Source organism: Atheta coriaria, unplaced genomic scaffold, assembly GCF_025399875.1.
Source record: "Atheta coriaria isolate IRGN ID8LTWV9N9 unplaced genomic scaffold, Caltech_Dcor_3.1 hic_scaffold_10_pilon, whole genome shotgun sequence".
Lineage (NCBI taxonomy): Eukaryota > Metazoa > Arthropoda > Insecta > Coleoptera > Staphylinidae > Dalotia > Dalotia coriaria.
Genome location: NW_027045452.1, coordinates 4,756,654 through 4,774,538, shown reverse-complemented (window position 1 = coordinate 4,774,538; position 17,885 = coordinate 4,756,654). Strand labels below are relative to the sequence as shown.

Genomic DNA, 17,885 nt, shown 5'->3' with positions numbered 1-17,885 from the left:
TTGTCGCATAAACATTTTCGCAAACAAGAAAATCGCATCAATTTATTTTTAAATTTTGATACGATTTAAAAATGTTAAAGAAACATAAATCACGCTTTAAAAATTGCTTAAATCAAATAAATCATATACACTTTAATAAACTTTAAACTATCTACAGTGTGTTTATTAGTTTAATAAAGTGCATGTTTTTAAACATGTTCAATTTACTCTGGTTTAATTTAAAATGTAATTTAAAACACTTGGTGGTATGCTGAAGATGATTATAATATAATACGCACCCTAAAATTAAGCGCCATATATGAGAACTTGATGGGATCGAAGGAAGGCGGCGGCGGCGCTCAGAGCTTCCGGGCATTTTCTTCCTCAACAGATCTTCCACTTATCGATATATGTTGTTTTACCATTTTATCTTCGGTAAGTTATGACATAAAGTTTAAATCCTTCTGGAGTAGTCGCTGTAAGTACTCTAGGTTCTATTAGAGTGCATTACTCGTAATAATAATAATCGTGTGCGGCTCGTGTTTTGCGTCGGCAATAAAAACTGGTGCCATGGAACGGATGAGAAATTTATAGGTGTTTGTGCGCAATTAGATTTCGCTAGCCGAGTGTACCGGATAATTTGTGTAATCGAATACTTCTTCAGCGTCGTAAAGCGGAAAGAGACGCGAAATTAAAGCGGAATTAATGCGCGATTATGGTCATAACAATTTGCCATACCATTCACTCCTTGGAGCTACGATATGCAACTTTCTTATAACTCAACAGTTACATAAGTAATTATTTTAAATTTAATAAAATTTGTAATTTAATTCAACGTTTCTGATTCAGCTACAACATAACCAGAAAAATTTCCGGAAAATTCTAATTATTTTTCTATTAAAATAAGTCAACAATTTTTGGTTGTTTTAATAGTTATTCAGTTATAACCTAAGTAGCTTCAGTTTTTTAGGTTAAAAAGGTAAAAATTGCATTGTATGCAACCCAATTTACAATAAAATATGCAAAAATTCACAAATCATTCATTTCTTTATGTTTTAATCTGTTTATATGATTGAGAGCTTTGAACTTTGCACACTCAAAGTTATTAAATCAAAACATAACAAAACAAATCGCAAAAGTGACTGCACTTGCACTTCCACTACAAAAATAACGCACTCGACACTGAATGCAATGCGTGCTCGCAATATTGTAAATAAACCTATAACACTAGTGAATGAACAAAGCACAATGCTCAATGTCAATGTCAACATGTTTAAATTTTTATCGCCTCATAAAAAAACGTAGCCATTACTTAATTTCATATGATTCGTGTGATTCACTTTCATTTCACAAATTGCATGCCACTCATCAACAAGCAAATAAAATTTCGAGAACTTTGAACTTTTTTTAAGGAAACATATTTTCATGTTGGAACGGTTCATGACACACTGGCTATCATTATGCGAATATATATATGTGGATGCGGCTATTAATTAGAAAATTGCTTAATTTACTGTTGGCCGTTCGTTGGCAGTGCCAAACGCGGACAATACTCTTGCTTGCAGCGAGTGGATTTCGGTTGAACGCACGGTCCGAATGAGGGTTCGATAATTTCATCCCGATAAATTTCCGCTCTCGCCGGCCGTCGCAGACGTCTTATTTATACGTCGACAAATTGCTTCTTAGAACAGTTTTATTGTGCGAGATGTGCGAATCTGAAATTTTGCGCCGCCAACGAGTTAGCCATTTTAGAGTTTTATTGAAAGTTGGAACAACTTATAATGGCAATAATTATAGTCTGTTTCGGCTCGATGATACTCGATATTGTGTTTTATGGGGTAATATTTACTTAACATGGACCACCAAGAATTTCACGCGCACAAAAAAATCCTGTTCATGGCATCATCGACTGTAATAAATTCACGGGCGCAAATGCAAATATTTTGCTAATCGCATTCCAATGAAATTCCAGCACTTCCGAATCCGCCTAAACTTACACTAACATTCTGTGCGCGAATTTATTTATCCGCGTGATGTGCTTAAATGTTCAAAGTAATGCGATTCATAACAACTTACGCACGACCAAATTATGTAGAAACTTTAGTGAAGATTTTTAGAAAAGTAACAAAAATCATCAGTGAATTAATAATTAACTGCCTAGGCATATAATTACTTATGATTTGATGTTTAAATTTTTAATACAATAGATTTATATCGCTTTTACTTTGTAGTGATGCCTGTTTCATAAAGCTTGCAGTAGTAGGCGAATATTGATGACAGTTCGATGACTATGTGCGAGATTAAGATTGCATTTCATCTGCTGTATGATACTAGACAGTCCACTGACATTATAATTAAATTTAATTATAGTCAAGACACACAAACACGAAGAAACTGCACCGGCCAACGTGTGTGGTTTCGCCCGCACGAAACGGTGAGCAGTAAGTTTTCCTTTATCTGCATTTAATCAAATACTGCATGTTTAAACAACAATACACATTTTCTTCTAAATTTATGTCCAAAACACATTTTAAACCAAATTCAACTTAAATAACTTTAAAATAATTTTTGATCTGATCTGAAATTTTAGAAATTAAAATGAAATTTCTTGTTTTCTTTTTTCAACACCCAGTGTACGATTCGTATATAAATTTATTCCGGTGGATGTCTTTATTTAATTTCTTTTGTTTTACTCCACGCATCAGGTATAATAAATTAAACAGAAACGCGCGGCGCGTCGCATTGTTTATTTTCGCGGTTTCGCGTGAATTGCTTCCGAAATAAATAACAATGACAAGCGAATAAAATGCAATCAAATAAATCTGTTCCACGTGTAGCAGACATTTTTTAATAGCATCTTTTGTGTAATCGGTTTTTGGCCAAAACCAGTTTTTATGCAGTTTTTCGGTCGTTGTGCGTAAATTGTGCAGTCAGAAACTCTTGATTTCATTTTCATATATAAAAAAAACCTGGTCTGCATCAAAACTTTGCAAGATTACTGGAATCAAGTCTTTCCTGATATTACACTAAACATTTGCTATTAAAATAAACTTTTTCTCCTTTTACTTTTAAAGCGCCTGTTTTTCCTCGGTTTTGAGACACATAAAGTACTTTAAACTCCGACTGCCAAGGCCGTGACTAAAGTAAGGCATTTATAACCTTACATCGGAGTAGTGTGCCAGTGAGTTTCAAAGATTTAAAATACAAAAATTCAAATGCATAAAGCCAAACGTGGAAATAGAGTGGAAGCAGAAAAAATAGCGTAAGCATCACGTGACTAAACTTTGTTAAACCCTCGACAAAAACGCCCGTTTACCCACATGATACTTAATATATGTACTATAAAAATCCAAATTTTGAATTTTTCTGCTTTGTTTGAACTAACCTAAAAATTTAAACAAATTAAATCTGCCTCACAGAATTTTCATTTTTTGCAAACTTTATTTTATAAATTTAGAAAAATTCTATTTAAATTTTTAAAACTTGATAGGTATATTTCTTGATTTCTTGTTTTATACGTTGAAAATTAAGTCCTACGAAAGTGTTGAGGTTAAGAACTCTCATAAATACACACATTTCGAATGTTCTTCGTTTCGATGCGCGAATGTGCAGTCTTTAATCTTTAAGTGAGCCGTAAATGCCACGACACGCTGGAATTATTAACTCGCACTGCGGTGCACAAAGAAATTCAAAATAGAATCGATAAATATATTTGCTCAAGAAACCAACAACAACAAGGCGTTCAACATAAGTGAGACATCGTGAAACTGCTTCGTTTTGGTTTGTCGCATGTCAATTTGATGCTCTCGACCGTGTGTGCCGCCACATTTTTTGCGAAACGAGCGCACTTATCGAAAACGACAATTCAATGCCAGATTTGCAATTATTTCGTCACGGCGCGCTTCAGGATTAACTCAAGGGCCGCAAGAAAAAACTACAATAATTGTGGATGACCTTTAATTAAAATTAAAAAATGGATGAGGTAAATGATTGAAATTCACCTCAGTGATATTTTATTTTGTTTGATAAGATGTATTTTAATTTTTATAATCAGGTATTTTTAATTTAACATTGACAAACAGCTTTCTACAGCGACATAACGAGCAGAGCATTAACTTTGAAGAAATCTTGTTTTTTTTTTCAGATAAGATACCGAGTCAAAGTTTTTTAAATACAAAAATGTCGATTTATTAAAATTCCATGCATGAAAATGCGTCTAGCAGTTTTATATACGAACACTTTGTAAGGTTCGATCGGTACACTAAATCCAAATCTAAACAACTCATCGAGCGGCATCGCCGTAGCAATCGAATCGTAATCGAGTTAAGCCATTTGTCATTTGAGATTTATATCGCTTGCCTGTGTCTAATTAGTCATTCGAATCATTTTATGCATTGGACGTCTCATGTGATTTTTTTTCTTTACTCCGTTAAGTTGAGAGGCAACAAGTTGCATCGTTTTAGGTATTTCGATTGGTTTCTATTGGTTTTCGCTGAGGCATTCGAGGTATGTTGAACGACGACTTTAAAAGCAAGCAGGATCTATGCAGTAACGAAGATTTGTCTCAGTCACCAGCTACGAAAACAAATATTGGAAACAAATTGATGATTTTAAAAAATTATTCACATACTTATTATTTTCAAGCTTAGGTAATAAAAAAATCAAAAGTTTATCAATGAATACTTTCTCCTTGTTTTATATAGTTTGGTTTAAAATAATTTCACTACAGTTATCACCCGTTTTCTAATATCTATAATATTGGAAACGTATCCGAAGTTTAAAAGTGTTGGGCCGGATTAAAGCGCGCTGTTTAATAAACGCTTAATCTTTCCCGACGACACGGGTTGTTGAACCGCTCAAAATACATAGGTGCGCAAGTTGAAATACCTATCAGCTCATTTCTCACTTTTCACGCGTTTGACGCGCTGCACGCGTGTTTACTGATTAGTCACCGGCGTTATCGAGCTGAGAATCGAAAAAAATTGAAGCGATTTGCGCACAGCGCATACAATCATTTGTTTTATTGATTTCACTTGTTGATTCATACCTTAAGAGTTTGACGTAAGCACTAATTTGTACCACATTCTTTGTTAACTTTTTTTGTGTCCTTTCAGAATCAGAACAGAGAAATATCTTTATTATACCGCTAGTTTTAATAACACTCACGCCATCGTGAAGAATACTCGTACAACGCGATGCTATCGTCCAGGTGATATATTCCATGTAATTTATCCCTTTTCACATAGTTCCGCTCGCTCCTTTGATTCCATTTTTATTCCCAAGCGCGCGCATCGAATTCGATAAATGTTCAAAGCTGGAAATAAAACCGTAAGAATTTCTAATAACTAATAATAACCAGCGCTCGGTGATGGGAAGCGTTGCGTAGCGCGATATAAAAAATTAGATTTTTGTATCTTCGTATGTACGTCGAAGGGAAGATGCGCGGCTTGGGCTTGAAAACTAGTCGGGTTTTTTGTTCAGCGATAAATCACGCTCGGGAGGCGACAACGCGACGACATCGAGGACAATATGTGATGAAATCTAACCGGATGAATCTTCACATCTTCACATCTTTAGGTACTCAGCATAAGAATAAATTATTTTTAATTATTGTCAAGATAATTGGATCATATCACTTCATAAATATACAATTTGATATCTTCAGCATGACACACCAAACAGTTTAAACGGCGTTAATTTTTTTTTCTTTGTGGAAATTCTCATTGTATCGAAATATTTCCCCCTAACTGAAGTGTGTACATAAGTCAATACTAATATGAGGTATGTGGTGTTTGTTTCGACACTTGTGAACGCGAGGAACACTTGTAATACCCCCGGTGTTGTTGATGTTGACTGTTGAAATAGTGAAACTGTGTGAAAAGAAGAAGAAAAAATGAAAAATCGCCCGCGACGCTCCGTGCCTGCTTGGTATTGTGATTTGTGTTGTTGACTTAGGATCCGGAAAGGAATTTCGACGCATGGCTGTTTCGCCGCTACAATAACAAATTGAGCCAATAATGACTCTTTGCTTTTAGGTTTAAAGATTTTCTGTTGGAAACTCCATGTTTTATTTTTGGTTTTGAGATAACAAAAAAAAAAACGTAGTTTTGTAGCTATTTCGCCAGAGGGCGCTGATTGCAGATATAATATTACATTACTTTTGATGAATTCAAGTAAGTAAGTACTCGGATTAACAACAAAACATGTTGTTTACGCATGTTATCAAACATTATATTGTTACAAGTAAGTGATCAGTTATGGTTGTGCAACTAGGGCAAGAAATCGCACAATTAACCAAGAATCAAACGAAAGCAAAACTGAAACATTTTATAATCTAAAAATAGGTATGCTGGTCTACAGTGGAAACTATACCATTGCATTTAACCTAAATTAAGACCTGCTAAAACAATAATTTTACCATTTATATATTAATATCCAGGCCAAAATCAGAAATTTGAGCAATATTTAAAAATATCCATAACGACCTTGCATTCAACTTTTAATTTTAAATCATACTCCGTGAAGTTTGGCACCTACTTAAGTACGCTAAGTTTGTCTTAAGTGCATTAGTGATTTCGAATGTAGCGTACGAAAGCATAATAAACTGCAATAAAGCGCTCGCTTACTGCGTAAAGTGCGAGCTTTCAGCACGCGGTTAATTGACATACTCGACATACTCGAAAATGATTGTGGCGGGCCCGTTAACGCCGCTAATTTTATTAGAACGCACAATCAAGTTCAAGTCGCAAGTTTAACAACTGCTGAAAGTCGAACATATGGATATAAATACATACACAAACTGATATTTTATGTTTTACATTCGTATTTTAACGCATAGCACTTAATACTGTGCAAAACGATGAGGCGCGATGAAAGCTGCGTTAATGGCAGAAATAAATTCTCAGATATTCATATAAATCACTTTCAAATGTTGATATATAAGACATTTATGCGAAATAGAAAATGTTGATTAACATCATTCGCATGGTTTTCAGAATTTATAGTTTACAGCGACATCTCTAGAGATTAAGTTATAAGTAATTTAAGAGAACTGCAAAGTTACTCAAGTTAAATTAGATATCTTTCAAAAAATTAAAGGAACGTAATTTTGAAATATAACATCATTAAAGTAATGTTTAAATGATTAAAAATTAATTTTTAATTAATTCACAAATACTTGTTTGACAATGATATCCTCAGAGTCAGTTAAATCGAACTGTATCTTTACTTAACTTTATTTTTAATACCAAAGCTGATACACAGAGGTCGCTACAACCGAGAATTTAAGTTTATTACTAAGCTTTATGATATTAAACATTTAAACGTTGACGGTTAAGAACGTTTATTAACTAATTTAAACCTAAACTGGATAAGTCAAGTTCAAATCTCAACAATTGCAAAATTATACAATGATAAAAGTAATCACAGTAATCGTTCATCTTGTTAGTGAAGTTAAGAAAACAGCTCACACGTTGGTAGGTACTGGTAGGTTGTTTAAATTTAGATGTTTAGTTAGGTGTTTATTGTAGTTGTATTGAAGGTTCCAAGTCGAGCTTGAAGTGCATTACGCACAATAAATAAATTGTCCTGCTACAGTTCGACTCGTTCCCCAGCCACAGCGAACTTCCTACTTACGTCCTCTACACAACGCCAGTCTATTTTGATAAATAAAACAATTTGTTTATAACCTTTTCTGATACAACTTTAGTTATGTGATATATTAATAAATATTAAGTCCTAATTAAGTATAATCGTAAAGTCAAAACAAAGTAACAATAATCAAATGTGATAAAAACAACAAAATTAATTGAGTTCAATTAAAATTTGTGAATTGCGAATGTTAAATAAACATGAATACGCAACATTTGAATCATTATATAACGGTAATCGGTGAATTTGTGATAAGAATTGGCTTGTTGGTCAACCGCGGCATCGCACAAACGTAAATAAAATAATATTAATAAACATAGTCGTCAGTTAAGAATAAAGTTTTGATTAAACTTATCAACACATGGATATTTCAACGTTGCTAAAGTTTCATTTATTCTGCAAAGATCGCGCGTTATTGAAGGATATTTTTAGTTATAGTGAAAGAAATAAAACGTATGCGTGAATAAAATAAAATACGAACGAATTTACTTTTCTATTAATATTTGACGATAATTTTAACTATAAAATAAATAGAATTTTCCTGTGATTGACCTTGTAAATCAAAGTATTTCCTTAATATATCTTAAAGTTACACATTATCTAAAATAAATATATATTTAAGATTGTACCCGAGAGCTGCGAGTGTATTTGGATTAAAAGATTATTAGTTAAGTTATAAATCTCAATTTGGGTGATTGACGAGTTGTGACAAAACGAATTTAACTATGACACAAGTGGCTTTATCGTGTGGCCCTTGTTTTCAATATCAACGTGAGCCCGCAGACACAGTCCGAATGTGATCCTGACCGAGGTATAAGCTGGTGCGCCGCGCGAATGTTAAATTAAACTGAGATTCGCGATCCGCGATTCCGATTTGTGATTTACAATTTACGATTTGTGAGTCTGGATGTGGAAAACTTATAAGTAAGCCGCGTAAACGCAAAGCTGGACAATTCACCAAAGATTTCCGCAAGAGAAACAAGAAATATTTTTACTTAGACTTTAAACGTTTTTATATATTAGTTAAGATGGTGCAGAGTTTTATAACCGTCGTCATTGCCAGTATATTGTGTGCAACTTTATCAGGTAGGTATTAAAATGGACTGTTTGTGATTATTTTTATTGGAAAAACCAAACTAAAAGATTTAAACTATGATTTATTATTTTTGTTTAGTGGAAGTGGTCGTTGCATCAACGCATTGGTCCTATAGTCATATTGGTAAGTAAATTTGGTTTTTCTTAAATAGTTTCATGCCTTGTTTTCGCGAATTACTTAGAAACTGATGGACTTGAACGTATTTATGTTTTAACGTGCGGTGTAGGTGAGCTGCGAATGTGTGATGTGTAATTAATCACCTCCTAAACTGGCGTGCAACCAAAAAGTATTTTCAGGTTTGCGTTTGGCAAAGTCAAAGTCTAGTTTATGTAAACTTTTTGAAATTTGCCCACAACTAAAATGATATTCCTTATTTTTTATTATTGTTGTATAAATTTAATGTTGACATATAAAACTTCGGATATAAAAGATTGAACGCACCAAAATAAATATTGTTTTTTTATTTAAATTGATTACTTGATTTACTTTATTTTTAAATTTTGCATCTGATCATAAAATAGGTTAGGTTATCAGCGCTTTTTGATACAGCGATTGGGTATGCAATTTCTCCAATAATATTTGATTGTTTACAATAATATAATTTAAAACCAGAGCATCAGTCACAGAGAAACAAAAATTAAAATTTATTTTATGGCAGAAAAAAAAAAAGATTTTACTATAAATAAGTTTTAATATAAATAAGTATAAATAAGTTATTTTAATTAAAAAAGGTAATTCGGGTCAAAATTTTGACAAGTAAATCCCAATTTAATTAAATAAACACTTTTTATTTATTAGAAAAATGGCCGGGAGTATGTTCAACTGGCAAACTTCAATCGCCCATCAACCTCCTTCAAAAAGCCTCCACCGAAAAATCATTCAACGCCTTCCAGTTCAACAACTACGATAAATCATACCCTGTCACGATGAAAAACAATAAACATTCAGTCGAAGTTCGATTCAAACAACTCACTGGACTTCCATCTGTAAAAGGCGGTAGTTTGCCCAGTGAATTTATCCTGGACCACATGCACTTCCACTGGGAATCTGAACATACAATCGACGGTAAACGATATCCTCTAGAACTTCACCTTGTGCACTATGACGCTCGACACGGCAATATCTCCGAGGCTAAAAAGATGAAAGATGGTCTCGCTGTGCTTGGAGTGTTGTTTAATGTAAGTTCCTGTTTTTTATTGCGAGCTGTCAAGCTGGTAATAAAATTGATTCGTATACTATTTCTGAATTCACGAGTTTATTCAGATGCAAATTGAAATGTTTTCACATTTTGCAAAACTAGAAATAGATTTGCGTGTTGTTGCAGGATTTGTAATCATAAACAAATTTTCTGACTCTAAAGTTAGTTAAAATGTATACTACTCAAAATAATCCTTGTGAATTGTTTGTTTGAAGTCTTAAATAAGTTTGTATGTGCTTATCTGTGCAGATTTCACCAGATGATGATACTGACATGCAACAATTAGTGGAAATCATTGATAATATCGGCAAGTATCCGGATAAAATCGTAGACTTGAAGGATGAAGTCATTCCTAAGAATTTCCTACCATGTGACACGGCTGGATTCTATCGTTACGAAGGTTCTTTGACTACGCCTGGATGTGATGAAGTTGTTATCTGGACTGTTTTCACAAACAAACAAACGTTATCGACAAAACAAGTAAAGAAACAGTTATTTTTACATTTTTAGCAATGAAGTAACAGTTTACTGCCTAGTCACTAGCATTTAAATGCCTAGGCAATGAATTACTTCAATAAGGTAATCTTCTATATACTCAATAATCAAATGTTTAGGTAAAAGAATTTGAGTCAATTCATTGCGATGAAGGTCCACTGCTCAAGAACTACCGCCCTATTCAACCTCTGAATGGTCGCCGCCTGCAATTGAAAGTCAGCCCCATTAATGCAGCGACTAGCTTAATAACAAACCCTACGATATCGTTGATTCTCTCGTTCATTACTGCATATTTCACGTATTCGTATTAGAAGAGTTAATGAGCATTGTTTGTTGTAACATGCCATTAATTTACTGTTTTAAATTTTATCTATTACTGGTCATTAAATTTAATAATGTAGCAGTAAACGAAGAAAAAACTAATCAACGCTTACTAATTATACGCTGTTTGTGTGTATTTGTGATTGACAATAAATTTTACATTAAATACACTTATGTCATTTGTTTATGAAACATGTATTATTTTGCATATCCCCGCGTTTGCATAATTAAATAATGCATTGTGTCCAATCCAACGTGTTTTAATTATAAACCACAATTTTATCGAAACTTCTATTAATGGTGCCTTCCCGCATAAATCAACATGACGTCCAATCGTAAATCAATTTAACGCGCACTTTGTTACTGCCAAGAAAGCGCATACGACGTGATGCTGGACAATGTTTTAGTATGCAGGACTACGCGCAGGATGCGTCTGCAATTACAAACTGCATTTGGATGCTAAGTGTAATGCGTTCTCGTAAAAGCGAATCACAGCGCGATTAAAAGCGAATTCTTGCTGGCTGCAGACGCCTTTTTATTTTTAATCGATAGTTGCAATGAAGTAAGAAGTTAAAAAGTCCATTCATTTGAATTGCAGATGAAATGTCTTGTCATTGTCAATTTCAATGGTTATTTTGGTTGTCCTCGTTTGTTTAATAGTGTTTATCATCAGAAAGAAATTCTTGATTTGAATACTTCTTATAACTTGTACAAAATAAGTAACTTAAGATTTAGAGAAGCAAAACAATTTCAAATTGTTAGTTTAGAACAAAAGCACAGTAAAAATAAATGCCTTCAAAGCCATGTAAGCAAATTTACAAATTCAAGTAGTTTAATATTGCATAAAGTAGTATAAAATGTGCCATAGCGCACACATAATATATTTACAAACGTGACAAAATATTTGGTTTAATTTGAATGCTTTCTTCCGTCGAAATCCCGAAACTTCCGAATATCACTAGAAAATTATGCCTAAAAGTAGCAAAATTCCAATACAAAATACGGGCCGTAAATTATAAGCTAAATAATGCTATATCCTACATCCGACGAATAATATATATCCTAAATCTATCGCTAAATCGCTAAAAGTACAAACGCTACGTGTAAAAATACTTTTGACTACAAAAATACAAGCTATGTAATTATACAAACTACAACTAGTAGTACAATAAGCCACCGACGCTTGTTCGCTTCCTGATCACTGGCGCATCATTATGCATACAAAAACACTAGATATGACTAAGTAGTTCGATCATTAGTAGGATAACATCGTAATGCATTATTGCGAATATCAATTGCGACGGGCCTTACATAGACAAGTAATTACAATACTAAGTACTTCACAGATGCATTACACTCAATGCATATTAATAAAAACATTTATATTGAAAAACAGGAACCGAAACCATGGACTCGAAGAATAAAAAACGTTGGAATGTAAATTTGCGCTGTTATGGCACTACTATCGCAATCACAGCCACGCGACAGAAAAATTTTCGTTGCCGAATAAAGGAACTAAATGTGTTCGTTGTCAGTCATGGGAAAATTTAGGATCCTCTTTTGCAAATACAACTCGTCGTGTTTGCTCAGTTTGAAATCAGTGGTTAAATTATCATGATGTATCGGTTCATGAAACTCGATGAAATCCAAGGAGCGATCGTCGTAATCCTCGCCGCATATAAAACTTTCAGGATGTGGATCTATGCCTATATGCAAGTCGTTGTCACCTTCGATTTTTTGAGACATCTCGGACTTAATTTCTAATTTGACCGGATCTATACTTTCTATTGTATTGTCATTACTATTATGAATAGGAAGTGTGTGATCGTAATGATTGAGTGCGTTGGGATCTTCAATTATTAGTTCAACGGTTTCAATTAAATTGTGCGAATACTTCGGCGGTAGATCTTTGCCTGTTTTATGATCTACGTTGTGTTTTCGACGCGTGTGCTTCAACCAGTTCGGATAGTTGGTAAACTTTCGCTCACAGTATTTGCAAGCAAAGGGGCGCTCGCCAGTATGAATATTGGAATGTTGTTTGAGTTTTGTGCTGCTGAGGAAACCCTTATTGCAATAGGTGCATACATACGGGCGTTCTTTGCCGTGAACAAGTCGGTGCACTTTCAAACACCGTTCGGTTTTGTACATCTTATCGCAGATTTCGCATTTGAAGGGCCGGTCATCGGTGTGAAAGCTATTGTGACGTGAAAGATGACTTTTTTCTGCAAAACTATTACAAAGTACGTAGTTACTTTAAATTAAATATAACTTGTTATTATTTAACTTACGCTTTGCCACATATGTCACACTCATATGGCTTATCCCCGGTGTGTTGTTTCACGTGTTGTTGCATGTTCACTTTTTGTGTGAACGTCTTACCGCACACGTCACACATAAACCGTCTGCCCAAACGATGAACATTCATATGAGATGTAAGACCTCCTCTTGTATGCAAACTGTTCAAATAATATATAATAAGTATAAAAATAATGTTTTTCATAGAAATTGCCAACTGAACTTACATTTTACCACACTCTGCACAAGTATATTGCTCTTTCGCTTCGCCCAGATGTCGTTTTACATGGATTTTTAATCCAGATTTCGTAGCAAATTGTTTTCCACACTCTTCACAACAAAAAGGTTTCAGTTTTGCATGCTTACCAGAAATGTGTACTTGCAATTGACTCTGCAACTTAAAACCTTGTCCACAGTCTTCACATCTATAAATATATAAAATATATAGTATTGTTTATAATAATATGTAATTAAATACATTTGAATTACTTACTTAAATCTTCCCTCAGTGATATGCCTATAACAATGACTTCTAAAAGTTGCATATTTGTCCATTGTTCTGTTACAATATAAGCATGTATAAACTGGAGTCCTATTGTATGTATTCTGATAGTGTGAATCAAACTCTGATTTATATTCGAATAGCTTTTCACACATATTGCATTTGATGTCACTCTTTGATTTGTATTCATCTTTTGTTTTGTTGCTTGATTCCACACTGGTGATTTCCTCATCTGCAGAGTTTGAGTTATCCTCAAGTGAACTCTGACTGGTTTGTGATTCTTCACCCAAAGAAGACTCTCCTAATGGTGATGCCCTCAAAGGGACTGCTGCTTTTCTCCTGTTTTTTACATTTTTAGTCACTGGTAGATTGCACTCATTATTTGGAACTTCTGTCTTGATTTCAACAGAATATTCACTACTGGCGGATAGTCCAAGCTCCATTAGTCTCATACTTGTATCTAGAAAAAAATATTTACGATTATAACAAATCTTTTTGTTTGAAATTCTTGAAATTCTTATAATCTTATTACATTTACAGAGTAAGGTTATATATGTTTAAGATTTAAGTTTGAAGTTGAATTTAAACATAGTAGCAATCACTGAATGATGTAACTGTAGGAAACATTATTTTTACTGATAAAGCACTGCTATTTTATCGTCCTAGATTATATTTACATGCGCTTTTTATCAAAGTTAGTAGGGAATTAAACATTTCAAAAGAGAACACATCGTGATACTTTTAAAACAGTAATGACCGTCATGAACACTTACAATGTTTGCGATATTATTAATACTTTCATTGATGATCACTGACCGGATGTTGTTTAATCAGAGTTTTTTAAGTCCTTCAACAAAAAATGTAAACATTTATAAAAACACCGCAGAACACACTCACAGCGCAGCCATTTTATTTCTGGTTCTTTGTGTATGTTGACGTTATGGTGGTTGCCTATGTTAAATTTTATTGTACGCCAAAATACATAATTACATAAAAATTAATGTTGCTTAAAAGGTTTCTTAATAACTTAGTTATAAATCAACTTAGAACTATTTGCATTCATTTATTTATGCTGTTGTAATATTCTTCTTCAAGATCATATAAGTCTGCAGCCATATCATCCCTCAATGACATGAGTTTTTGATCACATTCAGTTTGTTTAGTTCTAAAATTGAATTAAAAGTTAATCAACAATACACAAATGAAAATAGCAGCATATGAACCTAAAAAGTTTGGAATTTTGTGCAATAGCCTCATTTACAGATGGGAAATCATTCAGAATCAGATACTGTTTAATATCTGACACTAGTTTCATGAGAGATTCACCAGCTCTGACAATATTTGCAGCTCTCACATGCATTTCATAAGTGTCCTGTTCACATTGTGCCATTCTGGATAGTTGAGTATCATGATCACCCTTTGCCAATTTCACAATTTCTAAAAGCATAGTTAAAATAAGTTGTAATGTATGAAACTCAGTTAAAATGTAGATTTGGATTAAATATTTACCTTCAAAGTTCTCTAGCATACTCTTCACATCGTCCTTTAGACGTGTGCGATATGATTTCAAAAGAGCTTCCTTACTCTGTGGCAATGCTCTTAATCCAGCCATTTTGAATGTTTATTGTTTTCCTTTGTTTATTTCTGTGAAAGCAAATCCCACAAATGACTGGCGTACTCGGTAACCTCGGTAACCTCAAAAACATCGTTGCTAGAGAGGGAGTTTCAAGTTAGCTCAGGTACTTTGTATTACTTCAGCAAACTTTATATTTTGTGTTTAAATTGTTTTACATATTCCTAGATTGCTTTATAGATATTTAATAAATATTACATATTAAATATTATACTGTCCTTTATTAATTTGCTATCAATAGATAAAAGTATGAATAATTTAAATTAATTTCTAAGATAAATTTTAACAGGGTATCCATCCACTGCATTAAGAGTAAACCTTTGTTCCAAACGAATCTCTTCAATGCTTTTATAAGTAGTTTCGAATCGAAACTTCTTCATTAAAGTTACAACTGTTGAAACTAAAGATAACATTCCAAACCGTTCACCAATACAATTTCTTTTACCACCCGAAAATGGAATATACGCAAAACGATGACGAGTTTTAACATCTTCCGAATCTGGAGCGAAACGTTCAGGGTCGAAGTATAATGGATCTTTATAATACTTTGATGAACGATGTACATTAATTATGTTTACATGTAGAATGCTATCCTTTGGAAAAACATAATCACCTTAAAGTAATATAAAACATAATTAAAATCATTATTTTATAAAGAAAAATAATTTAAACTTACCAATTTTAACATCATCGGATACTTCTCTATGAATAATCGGTCCCGTTGGAAAAATCCGCATTGTTTCCTTAATTACCATATGAAGATAATGCAAACGTTGATAATCAGAATGGTGAAAAGGTCTATCACCAACAACTTGACAGATTTCTTGATAAACTTTTTCCTAGTGATAAGTTGTTGTTGTTATAAAAATTTGCCAAATGATTTCAGGTTTAAAACTTACTTGTATTTCTGGATATAATGACAAACATATACAAAGATATGAAAAAGTTGATGAGCATGTGTCAACTCCCTAAAAACAACTTCAAAGATAAAATTATAAATATATTATGATTACTATTACTTCTTACAGCAAAAATAAATGTGATTAATTCAGGAACCAACTTGGACTCATCATACTTCTCGCTATTGATACATTGTAGAATATAATCTATAAAAATTAACTCCTCACAATCATTATCTTCAGGAATTGAATTATTCTTAGGTTTTTGATGTAATATTTTAAGTCGTTCAGCTACAATCTTAAATGAATAAAATAAATAAAATCAATAACAGTAATAATAATAAATGAAAATTACTTACTTCATGTGTTATCCTGGTTAAAGTCTTCATGCACTTATCATACGCTTTGCAATTTCCAGTAATTTTGTTTAGAATATCCACGCTGCCAACGAAACTAAATACTCTTGCAATTGATAACGATACGCTGTCATCCAAGGCCTCCAAATATTCATTACTTTTAGCATCAAAATCTAAACCAAATGCACAATCTAAAAAATGTATATACATATTTATTAATTTAAAAAATTTAATATTAAATAAATATTACCAAAATATTTCTGGAAACTTAATTTCTTTGACAAGATATTTATATCAAAAACTTGTCCAATTTTAGAATCCAATTGTTTCAATAATCTTTCATCATGTTTCGCAAATTTGCCAGCATAAAAGTTGAGAATGCGTTGTTTAAAACCAGGATTCAATAGTTTTCTTTGAGATTTCCAAGTGTTGCCTATATTAAACAAGATTAGTTGATGTGAATTATTATATCTTTATAGATTTCTCTGAGTTTACCTCTGGCTAGAAATAATCCACCTTCAGCATGCTTCAGCATATCCATATAATAAGGTTTGTTTAAACATTTATCGCTTGTCAAACAATCCTCGAACAAATCCACATCATTTAAAAAGTAAAATATCCGTGGCCCCAGAAATACAACACCATATGGGGTTTTGAAACTGGTTGCTATTGTGATTATATCTATTTGTATTTTAAAAATAATAAAATAATTAATTTTATGTTATACAAAAGTATTTTATCTCTACACTTACCTTCTAAATTAGCGTAGTGATGGGCGTGTCCAACAATTGGATAACATGAGTATCCAGGGGGTTTTTCAAACTTGGCAGCTAACTCGTAAAATTTTCGATATTTCATCCATTTATTTCTGATAAATAAACTTAGAATCAAAATACAACTTGTTAATGCTATTATTTGAGCTGAAAGTGTTTCCATCATGTTTAATTTTGCGTTGTTGGCGTGTCATTGGCGTGCTTTTGCAATTACGGTAGATATTTTATTCGTTAACAATTTTGCAAGGCTCATTATCAGCGATTGACAAAATTGTTTTTGCAGAAACACAAAAAAACAATTTATTATCATGAAAGTGATATCTCCGTAAATTATTCATCGTTAGTAAATACATACCTACTTAAGTAATGGAATATGTCGCAAATTTATCACCTTAAATGTCAACTAAACGGAAATAAGTTGAAAAGTTAACCCAACACGAATGAATATTTTACAAATCACAATTCGTACGAAATGTAAATGAATCGCTAAAATTATTTGTGTTTTTAATGAAATTTGAGTCATGGAATGCAAAATCGCATAAGTTGATAAAAAAAACGTCGAAATTTTATCATAAGAATAAATTCGTAATCGTAACAAGCTATAATCAAAGTCAAAAATTAATAAATCAACACTAAGAAACGCAGTCGAATGTAAACAAATGATTAAGATTTAAGTACGATAGACGTA

At 32.8% G+C, this 17,885-nt stretch overlaps 4 protein-coding genes across 5 annotated transcripts; 1 reads left to right on the top strand and 3 right to left on the bottom strand.

The window, feature by feature from the left end:
• The first annotated feature begins 8,314 nt into the window (after positions 1–8,314).
• On the top strand, positions 8,315–10,909 carry LOC135800334 (putative carbonic anhydrase 3). The gene is made up of 5 exons (XM_065313542.1): positions 8,315–8,715; positions 8,804–8,848; positions 9,524–9,903; positions 10,173–10,403; positions 10,538–10,909. The coding sequence occupies exons 1-5, from the start codon at positions 8,658–8,660 to the stop codon at positions 10,727–10,729; spliced, it is 906 nt and encodes a 301-aa protein (XP_065169614.1). The 5' UTR covers positions 8,315–8,657; the 3' UTR covers positions 10,730–10,909.
• Positions 10,910–11,553: 644 nt separating this feature from the next.
• Positions 11,554–14,466, bottom strand: LOC135800333 (gastrula zinc finger protein XlCGF57.1-like). 2 transcript variants are annotated; one of them, XM_065313540.1, is made up of 5 exons: positions 14,310–14,466; positions 13,528–13,996; positions 13,262–13,459; positions 13,028–13,195; positions 11,554–12,969 (listed from the first exon to the last, which is right to left on the bottom strand). In XM_065313540.1, exons 2-5 carry the CDS (start codon positions 13,986–13,988, stop codon positions 12,255–12,257), a joined length of 1,542 nt encoding a protein of 513 aa, XP_065169612.1. In that variant the 5' UTR covers positions 13,989–13,996; positions 14,310–14,466; the 3' UTR covers positions 11,554–12,254. The 2 variants fall into 2 exon arrangements, with proteins under 2 accessions (XP_065169612.1, XP_065169613.1); XM_065313541.1 differs by lacking the exon at positions 14,310–14,466 and adding an exon at positions 14,069–14,233.
• Positions 14,467–14,474: 8 nt separating this feature from the next.
• On the bottom strand, positions 14,475–15,247 carry MED22 (Mediator complex subunit 22). Its single transcript, XM_065313543.1, has 3 exons — positions 15,046–15,247; positions 14,760–14,973; positions 14,475–14,701 (listed from the first exon to the last, which is right to left on the bottom strand). The coding sequence occupies exons 1-3, from the start codon at positions 15,146–15,148 to the stop codon at positions 14,596–14,598; spliced, it is 423 nt and encodes a 140-aa protein (XP_065169615.1). The 5' UTR covers positions 15,149–15,247; the 3' UTR covers positions 14,475–14,595.
• A 123-nt stretch (positions 15,248–15,370) lies between these two features.
• Positions 15,371–17,459, bottom strand: LOC135800422 (cytochrome P450 4C1-like). The gene is made up of 8 exons (XM_065313655.1): positions 17,177–17,459; positions 16,920–17,105; positions 16,675–16,857; positions 16,428–16,615; positions 16,196–16,366; positions 16,069–16,137; positions 15,846–16,008; positions 15,371–15,782 (listed from the first exon to the last, which is right to left on the bottom strand). The coding sequence occupies exons 1-8, from the start codon at positions 17,361–17,363 to the stop codon at positions 15,433–15,435; spliced, it is 1,497 nt and encodes a 498-aa protein (XP_065169727.1). The 5' UTR covers positions 17,364–17,459; the 3' UTR covers positions 15,371–15,432.
• Between the last annotated feature and the right edge of the window lie 426 nt (positions 17,460–17,885).